Source organism: Dunckerocampus dactyliophorus, chromosome 4 (assembly GCF_027744805.1).
Source record: "Dunckerocampus dactyliophorus isolate RoL2022-P2 chromosome 4, RoL_Ddac_1.1, whole genome shotgun sequence".
NCBI lineage: Eukaryota > Metazoa > Chordata > Actinopteri > Syngnathiformes > Syngnathidae > Dunckerocampus > Dunckerocampus dactyliophorus.
The window spans coordinates 9,639,213-9,651,932 of NC_072822.1; the positions used below are offsets into that span (position 1 = coordinate 9,639,213).

The window sequence follows — 12,720 nt, forward strand, 5'->3', positions numbered from 1 at the left end:
AAAGGAAGTGTTTTTAGCCCGGATTTGAACATTGCCGAAGAAAAGGAAAAAAATCAAAGGAGAACATTTTTTTGGAATAAATAAAGAGATTAAAGGTAAATTAATAAATATATGAATACAGGAGGACAACATTGACAGAAATATTGTTTTGTGCAGTGGTGTCCAAAGTCTGGCATGGGGGCCATTATTGGCCCACTGCTCATTTTTATTAGCCTGTGCCTTATTCCAAAAATAAAATTAAACATGGCCCACATCAGAACAGTACACTTAATGTTACTTCATAAGTAGTAGTAGTAATAATAATAATAAAGATATATGAGATCATGGTTTAAAATGTTATCAGATAAGAAGCTATCTAACTAATACAAGGCTTTTTAAAATTTATGCTGTTGAATTACTTTGGATTGATTTTTGCGTGTTCGGTAAACTAAAAGAAGAACATTAGCGTAATGTATCAATAAATGCAGGATATAGACTGAGCAATAACTAATTATGACTTATTACATGATAATGATAGGTGAATAGGTGAAGGGTAAATAATATCAGACTTTATGGTTCTCAGCCTTCTTCGTCTTCCATGTACCTTGCAAACACCATGTGCTTGTACTGTTTCTTAAAGTGGATCATATTGGTACATTGGTCAAGTTCTCTACTCAATACGTTAGGTGGTGGAGGAAAGACGGAGAGCAGCAACTCCCTGATTGTGTCTTACATTCCGATTGTTGTGTAATATTGTCCTAAGGAAAATACACATTCTGTAGTGGTGTGCTGTGTTGTTTTGCAACATGGCTGGTGGCGCTAAGGGCAACTATCACCATTTGGGAGGGACTTTACATCATCACATATAACAAGTGGAGATTCTCTGGTCTCCAGGATGAAATTAAGGCAAAGTGTTCTTTAATTTGTCCTTAATGGCTCTTGATGCCATGTAATGAGACACGAGGCAATTAACCTAAACAGGACTAATGAATACAGGCATTGTAGGAGACACACACTGCTCATCTGCCATTAATACTACAATGTCATTTGTCATTGAGTGCACTCCCCAGACACTTAAAGTGTTCAAACTTCCTTCCAAGATGCTGGCATATGGGGGACAGCAATAAGAGAAAATAGCTGTGGCAATCTTCTTTTTTTTTTTTAAATCAAAGTGGGTCCTTGCATTCTGGCGCGGGAATTCTCTGTGGCATAATGCGATCCAGCTTTGGGAAACAAGTGGAAAATGGCTGCAGGCTCAACCAACTAATGAATACTTACACTGAGAAGTCTGGTGCAACACATGTTTGGAGCGGGCCGCTACCGAATGAGCACAGGGAATGCAGGTTGAGATTACATTCTGCGAGGTAAAAATGTCTATTAGAGTGCATATTCTTAACAACATCATCCAAGACACATAGACAATCTTTCACAGTGAAAAACAGTTACACTGAAAATACCAAAGATTATTTACGCATGTACAAACCTCTGCAAAAAAATATAATATATATTTTTTGAATGTGCATTTATGTTTTTTTACCAAATAAATATTGTTTTTCTCAAAATAACAATTACATTTTCAGATAGAAACAAAAAAAACGGATTATGCGTTAGGTATACAATTCAAAAGAGCAACAAGCACATGTATGTGCATTTATGCAATGAGATAAACTTCATCAACTTCATGAAGTTAAGAGGACACATCCTGTGCTTAGTTAGCTATAGTTTAACACAGTGATTTCAGCTGGTACGTCGGGAACCAAAAATGTGTCACTGTACCTAGTCAAATATTGCAGTAAAACATTTAATATTCAGATGATGACTTGTTTTTTGTAGTTTGAAATAACAATATTTTGATAGGCATCTTCCTTCTTAGTATATACTCAATGCACAGATATAAGTGAAATATCTAATTTCATGCAATTAGAATTTCTTTATGCAATCAAGTATTATGTTCCACCTCATTTCCTTAATAACGTGCTGTGAAATTCACTTTGCACACGTAAATGTGTGTATTCCTGTTTAAAAAGATGACATATACCATTTAAAGAAATATTGTCAATATAAGTAAGTTAAATAAAGCAATAATATGTTAATGTAAGAATATAAGCCTATGGTTTGTGTCAATACATATACTGTAGTATATGAAACACTAAGTCCACAGTAGTCCCTATTGTCTTGAGCTTCCACTCCACACCACTTGATGGCGACAACTCCTTTTGTAACTCAAATACAATCAGTGACAGCAAGGTTTGTTGTCAGGAAGTTGCACAAAAAAAAAAAAAGTTACTGATTGACAAAACACCAACATGAACTATCGGTAGGTGCTATGATCGTTTAAAAAAAAAGTCACGATTGAAAATTTGTCGTTGAAAGCAGAAATTCTTTATACTCTATAGATGCTCTTCTTGAGGGATAAAACTGTCAAAAGGAGCAGGTCATGAACGAGAATTTTAACAGAGCCCCCGGAGCAGGGAGAAGCCGCAATCTTCCAGCAGACTCCGGACTACCGAGTGCGGTTTGGAACAGTGACAGTAACGTGACGCTTTTCAACCAAAGGGAACCTTTGAGACAGCCGAGAACATATCCAGCTCCCGGCGACTGCAACATTACTACAGCCACGGAAAATGGCGCTGGTGGAGGTAAGGAAGGAGAAGACAGCCTGGCTAATGCTAAGCTAGCTACTTTCACATTCGAGTTAATGTCCGTTTTGGTACTTTAGGCCGAAGTGCGTCAAAACAATTTCACCACGTTTCACCTTCATACTTGGTTCGCTAGCGAACTAAACGACTTCAAACACATCCAAATCTGGTTTTACTCGCCGCTAAATACCCCTGAATTAAGCTAATTTTGGATTATATGTGCCCCATAAAATAGTACTCAGCCGAGTAAAACTTTGACTTTTAAAAAAATACTATACGTTTTACATATATACCATTATGTAAGACAATGAACTAATATATGTAATGAACACTACATAGCTAGGTAGATCAACCGCCATACTATATCACACATCACCATACATATAGCAGCATGCATCATCAGCTATGTGTCATTTACATTAACTCACAGGGCACTTCATTAGGTACACCCACAATTTCCATCCATCATCCTCATTAGTGTTACATGTCAGCCTACCCTGCTGGAAAAAACAGCATGACCAGCATATGTTGTGTTTTTGTGCTGGTATTCTGGTGCTGGTGACCAGCATAACAGCATGGTCCACCAACATGGTCCACCAGCTAAACCAGCACTAAACCAGAATGGACCAGCACTGACCATTTTTTTTCAGCAGGGTATCCCAGCAAATATGCAGGGTAAACCCTGGATTGGTCAACAGTCAATCACAAACAACCATTCACACACACATTTTAGAGTCTTTATAGTTAACCTAACAGGCAGGTTTTTGGACTGTGGGCTGAAGAACAAGCAAACAACATGCCAATGACGTGGTGTGTTTAATGCAGAGATGTTCAAAGTGTGGCCTGGGGGCCATTCGCAGCTGTGAGCTTTTTAATTGTCCCGCGGCACATTGTAGAAATAAAATGCACATGAACGGCATATGCCGATCAAGGCCTTTTGATTCCGATCATAAAAAACGATCACCTGTGGCTGGTACTGTTGCAGCCTGCAGAGAACCCTGTGTGCAGTGTTGTGTCCTGCTCTAATGTCTTGGGTAGTGTCCCCCTTCCCATTTCCTTCACGCTACACAGGTTGCGTGGGCAAACCCAACATGTCTGCAACACATACCACAAAAAATATCTCTCGGCATTTGAAGAACAAACACTTAATGGAGTATGGTGAGTTTTCAAGGCTCACGGTGCAGCAACAGTCAGTCGAACAGCAACTAACATAGTCAACACTCACCCGTAACAGTCAGAAGGCGAAGCAACTGACCCGAAAATTGATTGAATTCTTCGGACTAGATGACCAGCCTTTCTCAGCAGTGAAAGACACCGGGTTCCGCCGACTGCTTGTTCACTTGGAGCCCTGCTATTGCTACCGAGAAGTCCTGCCATGAAGAGTTCCATCAGCCAATGTGCTCTCTCATGGAAAGTCTCTTTAAAAAAGGTGTCTCATCCTCTGTACGTTTCACGAGTGATATATGTTTTCTTGAAAAAGAAAGTAAAATATGTTTTGGTCTAAATTAATAACATAATTCTATGGTTCCTTTTTTCAGATCATATAGCCAATAGCAGGGTGCTGCCAGGAATACTGCGCCCCATGAAAAAAAAATCACGTTGAGGCCCCCTTTTTCCTTCTTTTTGTTTTTTAATAATTACCTTTTTTTGGGGGGCCCTGGCTGGGCCCTTGGAGTTGTCTTAGCTTTTCCCCCCATATGGCACCCCTGGCCAATAGCACTGAAACATTTTCCATGTGATCAGTATCTGCTGATCCCACTCATGGGTGATGGGTATTGGAATCGGCAGCATAAAATGCTGATCAGAGCATCCCTAACAATAACACAAAGCTTTGCTAATATATTTAATGGCTTTTGCCTTTTTACATTTTAAATATATATAAAAAATATGTGGCCCTCTGCATCCTTTAATTGTTCAGTATATTTTCAGCCCTCAGTGGAAAAACTTCGAACACCCGTGGCTTCATGTCACAATAATATTCACCAGTATCTCTTCTACTTTCAGGCAGTAAAAGACAGAGCAAAGGCCATCAAAGCATAAACACCAACAGCCCTTCTGTCGCCAGTGGGTCTAATCATTTGGATTCCTTGGTTGAGTCCTCCAAACTCTCTGCCAGTGCTCCAGAGTTTGTCCCTGCTGTTGTGTACCAAAATGATGTAAGAGAATCGTATTATTCATTTTTTCAAAAGCACAGCGGCTATTTGGTGTATTTACTTCTATTCTTTGTTTCTATTAAGACTTTTTATGACAACGATGAAGACAATTTCAGCGCTCCATCTTTGGCTGATATGGTCAGAGACTTCCTTTGCCACCTGAGCTCCTCACCTGGAATGTTTGAGTCAGACGTTGAATACATAACAAGCGTGCTTAACTCCTTCATTACCACAGAGGAGTTGTTGGCAGAGCTGGTGGAGCTGATCTACACAGAGGTATGAATGCTCAGACCTGATTTTTCTCTTCAAGGTGTGCAGCTTGACGCTTACCATATTATCTATTTTTCAGCAGTTTTAAATAAGTCTCAGAGGTCCCTAGAGGTAGTGTATTGGCCAAATATCTACCCTTGATGCTGGAATTTAGACAGTTTAAAAGTGCTTTTAGGAAGCCCTACTGGGAATACGCCGTTTTGTGTGTTTGTAGTTTAAATGCTAATGAGCTGTGTTTGTCCATGTGCATCTCCAACAGAGTGTGGCTACAAGAAGCGCTATTATGCAATTTATCCAAATGTTATGCTCAATTTAGGCCAAGAATATGTGACATTTGCTTAAATGTGCTTTTTTTTTTTTTTTGACTAACAATAGGCCATAGTCAACCACGAAACGGTGATCAATTATTGAATAATTTTTGAAAAACCGCGATAGAGTGAGGGGCGATGTCCGAAACGAGAGAGAGCAAGGAACGACTATATTTTGAAAACATGTGATAGAGTGAAGCCGCAAAATTTTAAGCGCGAAGTAGTGAGGGACCACTGTACACTGTTGCTCTGATCTTGTCCAAAGTAATAGATGCCAAAGGAGGGGCATTAGCAACACTAGCATAACTGTGTGCTACAGATTAGCCTGTTTGTGGAAGAAAAATCTTAGAAAAATCAGTCTGTCAGTGACTGACTGATAGTTGGTAGAGCTCCAGGCTGTAGTTGAAATATTTTATACTTAAAAAAATATATATTTTTTTTATAAAAGCTATTTTCAATGAAGTTGTGGGCGTATACACAGGGGATGTTCATCTAGCTAGATCAGAGGCAGTAACATGTTCATTAGAAAGCAGGTTTTTCCTTCATGGCAATATAAAAAAAATTAGAACATCAAAATGACTGTTTAAGTGCCTCTTCTCCTAAAAGTGAAGCAAAGTGAGGTGAGGAGGAAAAGATATCTTTTTCTCACGTTAGGTGCTCATAAACAGCCTCAAGGGACATATTAGTGTTATGATATCATTAAAAAGTACATTTTGCATAATAGGGGCCTTTAATGTCTTTCATTGCAGTCCACAGCCATTCCCAACTTTGCCTATACAGGCGCGCGACTGTGTAACTATCTGTCCCATCATCTTAGTCCGCCCAGCGGGAACTTTCGTCATCTGCTCTTGATAAGGTGAAATTATAAAAGTCTTTAATCTGTGTGTTAATTTTTCCACAAAGTAACAGCTTTGTCTGTTGAAGGTGTCAAAAAGAATTTGAGCAGAGAGATGTGGCCATACGAGGAGATCCAGAAACTCAGAAGAAGTTCCACGCCTTTGTGCTCTTTCTAGGAGAGCTCTATCTTCATCTGGAGGTAAGACACCGCCGATCACGTGTGCTCTCATGTGCGTTAAATGTTGGACGCTATCATGTCTTTGTTAAATTGTATCAACTGTTTGTTGATACAATTATATTTTTTTATTATTTACTAAAATCTTTGTCCTGTGTTTTATTCTGATCATAATTATGATAAGCAAATGAAAGGTAAAATCCTTTACCGATTTTTAAAAATGTCAAGTAAAAACTATCAGTAAAGGCATAACTGGCCCTGTATTTACTTGATATCTGATTGATATGAAAGTGTTCAGTATCAGCCAATACCTGCTAGACAATGGCGGTTGTGAACATGCCTTTCAATGTGTTTTTGTTCAGGTAAAGAGTAGCAAAGGACCTTTAAACCGAGCTCAGATTCTTTTGACTGCATTGCGGGACCTGTTGAGCACTTTACTCTCCAATCCTGTAGATGCAAACATCATCTGCGCAGTTAAACTACTCAAGGTTCAAATTCTCTTTTCTCTTATTCCATCAAGTATGAGCGCATTACGCAGTTGGACTTAATCAGCATTATTTTTTCCTTTTTGAAGCTAACAGGCTCTGTCCTGGATGATGCTTGGAAAGAAAGTGGGGAACCGCACATGGAGGAGCTGATACAGAGGATTGAAACCATAGTACTGGATGCTACATGCAGCAGGTGTGTATGGGTGCTTCAACGGAGCACAAGATTTTAAACCAAAAGTGTATATAATACTGTATTTACCTGAATGTAAGATGATCCCTGTTTTTCAAGGTTGAATCAAAGACAGCTGGATTTTTTAAGTAATATTTCTAATATCAGTGAGTAGGGAAAAAGGATAATTCAATACTGGTTTCTCCAAAAGTATGTTGTGACCATGTGTGTCCTGTACGTGGCACTGTCCCAGGTGACCTGCTCATCTGAGGACTCGCACAGTCGTCCCTCACCACATCGCTTTTCATATTTTGCAACTTCACTCTATCACAGTTTTTGAAAAATACATTAATTAATAAATCATGCTGTTTTGTGATTCAATACGGCCTATTGTTAGGCAACAAATATGTGTATTTAAGCAAATACTGTCTTTTTTTTGCCTAAATTAAGCATTTTCAAGCATAAAAATTGCTAAATGAACTAAAATACTATAATTATAATTAATTATAATTAATACTATAATTAAACCAAACCAAAATACAAATACCGTAATTCTGGACTGTAAGCCACTACATCTGTCATACACTTTGAACCCTCTGGCTCAAACAATGATAATTAATGGCTTTATTAAAAAAAAAAAAAAAAAAAAAAAAACTACAGTTCCCATGATGCTTAGAGTGCAGATTCAGGAAGTAGTGAAGTGGACGCTAATATCACGTTTTGAAGTCTAATGCAGCGATCGTGTTTTGATCTGGCAAATCTTAAGTAAGTTTGATCAAGTGTAGTATTACTACAGCTTCTGTTTGGACACGACTGTTGAACTCCGATGGGGAAAAAAAAAAAGATTATCATGTCTTACTTATGAGCTAACGAGTGACGCTGGGAACACCGAGTATAGGTAGAATTGCAAGGTTTATAGTGTGTATTTCTATATAAATATGCCATGTTTCAATGTGGACACCTGCGGCTTATAGACAAGTGCGGCCTTTGTATATATTTACATATTGTATATTGGGTGCGGCTTATATTCTGGTGCAATAGGCCGGAATTTATGGTATAAGCCATTCAAAAGAAGCATTCAAATATGTTGATAAAATGTAGTATTATTCTACACTGGTCACTTGGTGTCAGTAATGTTTAAGGATCAGACCTGATTGCCGGAATAACAGGCTTTTATTGTAGGGTTGTATTATCTCACAACAGGCATTTAATCCCTTATAAAAATCCCTAACACGGGCTACTTTTGCGGCTGTTACCCACCCAAAGGTGAAACTGAACTCTGAACCTCTGACGTCACTTCCTGTCCACCTCTCTTTCAGGTCCCCTAGGGAACACATTTATGAACACTTTTATAGGAGTATACACGAGCATGAGTCCTAGTTATGTTTTAAATGGCTTATTTACTCTTATGTGTCTAAAGGGGACTACAAGAGTGTTGTTATTTCATGTATAGAGGGTTGTAATAATGTTAAAAATGTATTTAGAAGGTCGTAAACAGGCTTTCTATGCTCTAACTGTGAAAATATTCTATTTCTAACTAAGGAATCCTGCTTTGCGGAAATTCTATTGTCACGGTTGGGTCTCCAATTAACTGCGATGAACGAGGGATTTCTGTAACTGTAATAAATGCATGTCAGTTTATCACAAGTACGATACCGCACTCACCAGCCAATTCAATAGTTGCAACTGAAAGACCCAGTGATCAATACGAAATATTTGGTATTTATACTACTCATTCATTTAAAGGGATAGTTTGGATTTTTTTACATGAAGTTGTATGACATCCTCATCAGCAGTGTAGTGTATCAACAATGACTTACCCCTCACCCGAGTTCTGGTCGGATTTTGGTGATGAGGAACGTAGTTCCGGTTAGTTGATGGGGCCACTTAAGTAAACAGTTAGGCTTCTCAATATGCGTTACAAAAATGCCTCAACGTCACTCGTTAGCTCAACATTACATTTCAAAAATGCCCCCTCGAAAAAAATCAGACCTCACAGTCACTGTGTGTTACTTTCTCTCCGGTCGTATCACTGCGCGCTGTCGCCTGTCCATTGTTGTGTATGTGTTCCCCAGTGTTTACATGCGTGGAAGAAGACTTCATCTGCTGTGGAACACATACACAACTATGGGTAAGTCACTGCACTACACTACTGATAGGGATGATATACAACTTCATGTTAAAAATCCGAACTATATGTAACTATATGTTTCTGGTCAGTTAATGAGTACTGGTGTGTGATCAATGCTGCTGCAGTAGTTTTTGCTTTATAGCATGTACTGTTAGGCTACATATAGCATAGGAAGGAACATAATTTGTGCTTTACTCTTCAGGGATGTCAGACAAATGCTTCTAAAGCTAGTGGAGTTGAGGTCTAGTGACTGGGGAAGAGTGTGTGCCGCCGTGGCCAGCAATGCTACACCCGACAACGACCCCAACTACTTCATGGTGAGTCTCAAGTCTACTGTAATCCGCCTCCTGCATTCTTCACATAAACCTGGTGTCATCTCTGCAATTCCAAACAGAATGAGCCCACATTCTACACAGAGGACGGAACTCCTTTTACAGCAGCAGACCCAGGTATGGAGAGGCACTACACAAGATACAAGATAACAGCACTTAAGATAGTATAACAGAAATAACCACATTCTGAATATTTGAATGACAGAACTTTCTGTTTTATTTGGCCCTTCTCCCTGCTTACTTGGCTGAAGGAGCAGAGAAGATGGCTTAAATGCTGGACAAACCCTCCTGCTGTAAATCTGAATATGTTGCTTTTACAGAATACGCTGAGAAGTATCAAGAAATCCTGGAGAGGCAAGACTATTTCCATGATTTGTGTGAGGAAAATGAAAATGATGAGTAAGTACTCAGAAAGTAAAGATGTATACAAAAATATAGATAAGGGAATAAGTATTTCTCACTTATCACTTCTTTGATGTAGTGTGTGTCTACATAAATGCTCTAATGGGTGTTTATTTACCTAAACTGCAAAGAAGGAAGAGCATTATTTGAAAGCAGATGATAATTGGAGAGGGGCGGTTATGCCTGAAATATCAAGTGTCATTCTACAGTACAGTACAGTACAGTACAACATTGTTATAGTACAGTATAACAACTGAATTATTTTTGCAGCACATGAGAAAGTGAAAAGGAAAATGTAGCTCTCTTTGACCACATTTATTAACAAGGATATTCCAGAACACAGCAACAACAGAACCAATGTTGTAATAGCAATAAGGCGCTCAGTCAGCTTTGCGGCCGCTGATGAATTCCTTGTAAGCAACAGTATGGCAAGTGTAACATGCATGAGTTTCACACCGAGTAGAGCAACAAACTTTTTTTAAAGCGCATGCTGAGATACATAAAGCTGTGGGATGCTGACCACACGATACTTCAAATCCAACTACTGCCTTCTTGTGGAGTTTATAAAAACTACATCAGGAGTATGTCTATAAAAAAAGTATTGCATATTATTATAAATTCCAGAATATGTCTGGTGGGGTATAGTGTGGTTGTCTACCGTTGTGCATTTCTTTTTCATGATGCTTTTGTTTCTTTATATGCGCTGCAACTCTGCCATGGTGAACAGTTGCCACCATGCTAGCAGCACAATTTTACAGATGCACAGAAACACAAAATATAAAGACTCCGACTGTCTGCTGCTGTTGTGCCCACAGATACGACTTTGACGACGAGATGGATCCTGAGATTGAAGAAGCTTTTGAGAATTTCTGCTTGGAGTCTGAGAGGAAACGGCAACAATGACACCAAGGAGTAGTTGATGTCAAGCATACAGAACAGTTCTTCGCCATAAAGTTGTAAAACAAAACAAAACAAAAAACAACTATCAGCCTCCAAATATTTCACAAAAAAAACATTTTAACAAAGCTGTTTATAGTCGCACTTCAGAGTCTGACACCTTTTATTTCCTCAAGTCTGTGTAGGTTAGAAAAAGAAGACAATGGTTAAAAAAAATGTTCAGATATTAATATTTTTTTCTGTCCTGGAAGTTCCCATTGTTTGTTTTTGTTTTCCAGAAATGTATTTTACTTGTCTTGAGGGACAGAGTGCTGTGAATTTTCTGCTGTGGGGTTTGTTTTTCTCATTTCCAAATTTGTTCACAACATGCACAAGTCTATGTTAACATCTGAAATTGTTTAAATTGTCTCATCCTGAATGTAGGCCACAATCTTGGGGTCAACTCAACTGCATTAGGCGTTGGTCGTAATCTCAAACTGCAAAGACTGTTGTTTTTTTTCACCCCCTCAGAGCCCGTGTTAAGGAATGTTGTTTTATAGTGTTGGCATTTTATTTATAGTATTGTTTGCCTGCAATAAAATCTTTATGTGAGATCGTTTGTTTTGTGTTCTGTATGAATGATTGTTTATAAGGTAAGTATCATTTTAAGATATTTTCAGTTAGTGATTATAATGTGTATTTTGTAACCTGTACTTATGTTTGTTTTTTTCAGCCACTTCCTGTGAACAAATGAACCATCACTCTGCATAATATGGTAACTTTGTGTCTGGAATCTTTTTTCTTTTTTTTCCCCCTTCTCAGAACTTTAACTGTAATGTTAAGGTTCAACCTTTTGCATAATTTGTTGACCATTCTTTGTCAGCCTCATTTTATAATAAATTGTATTTAGTTAACATTCCACAACAGAATCCAAACTTCGATCCTTTTGCTCCCAATGTAAAAACAGTCCACAGCATTCTGCAAATTTGCTTCAATTCATAAAAGTAAACATCACAGCTACTTTACCTGCAAACATGGAAAAAAGTATTTGTCAATCTGGTCACTGGTCTGGTCACAAATAACATTTACAACAGGGGTGTACAAAGTGGGGGCCACTTGTTACCCGCAGCTTGTTTATTGGCCTGCAGCACAATGTAGAAATAAGATTAAACCAAAAAAAAATCAAAAATAGGGCAAAATGTAAAGAGAATAAGCTGAAGTGTTAATACTAATACTAAATAAAATAAAATATTTTTTTTATATAGTTTTTTTTTTTTTTTTAGCCGATTTACAAAATTAAAAATAAAAACATATCAAAGTGGACCCCACGCATCCTTTGATTTCCAGTATGCGGCCCACCAAGGGTCAACATGGTTAGCATGTTGGCCACACAGTCCGGAGATCGGGAAGACCTGGGTTCGACTGGCCGCTTGGGCATGTCTGTGTGGGTTTTCTCTGGGTACTCCGGTTTCCTCCTACATTCCAGAAATATGCATGTTAGGTTAATTGGCGACTCTAAATTGTCCATAGGTATGAATGTGAGCATGAATGATTGTTTTTCCATAAAGTAGTGTTCAAAATAATAGTCCAATGTGACGAACCACATTAATCCAGGTTTTTATAATATTTTTTTATGCCTACATAGCAAACAAGTTACCATAGGCGCAGTAGATTCTCAGAAAACCAACAAGACCCAGCATTCCTGATATACACACTCTTAAGGCTGTGCAATTGGTTGAAAGGGGTGTGTTAAAAAAAAAAAAATAGCAGCGTGGCATTCAATGAGTGAGGTCATCAATTTTGTGAAAAAGCGGTGTGAATCAGGTGGCTGCGATTTAAGGATGAAGCCAGCACCTGTTGAACATGCATTTCTCTTTGAAAGCCTGAGAAAAATGGTCGTTCAACACATTGTTCAGGAGAACATCGTACTTTGATTAAAAAGTTGATTGGAGGGGGCCGAA

The 12,720-nt window shown here is 38.4% G+C and overlaps 1 protein-coding gene across 2 annotated transcripts; it reads left to right on the top strand.

Moving 5' to 3' along the window:
* The first annotated feature begins 2,201 nt into the window (after positions 1-2,201).
* On the top strand, positions 2,202-11,371 carry paip1 (poly(A) binding protein interacting protein 1). 2 transcript variants are annotated; one of them, XM_054774767.1, is made up of 12 exons: positions 2,202-2,296; positions 2,376-2,618; positions 4,623-4,774; positions 4,856-5,047; positions 6,099-6,205; positions 6,274-6,385; positions 6,724-6,849; positions 6,936-7,042; positions 9,352-9,466; positions 9,544-9,598; positions 9,802-9,880; positions 10,699-11,371. In XM_054774767.1, exons 2-12 carry the CDS (start codon positions 2,417-2,419, stop codon positions 10,784-10,786), a joined length of 1,335 nt encoding a protein of 444 aa, XP_054630742.1. In that variant the 5' UTR covers positions 2,202-2,296; positions 2,376-2,416; the 3' UTR covers positions 10,787-11,371. The 2 variants fall into 2 exon arrangements, 1 of the variants encoding a protein (XP_054630742.1); XR_008570144.1 differs by lacking the exons at positions 9,802-9,880; positions 10,699-11,371 and adding an exon at positions 9,094-9,149.
* The last annotated feature ends 1,349 nt before the right edge of the window (positions 11,372-12,720 follow it).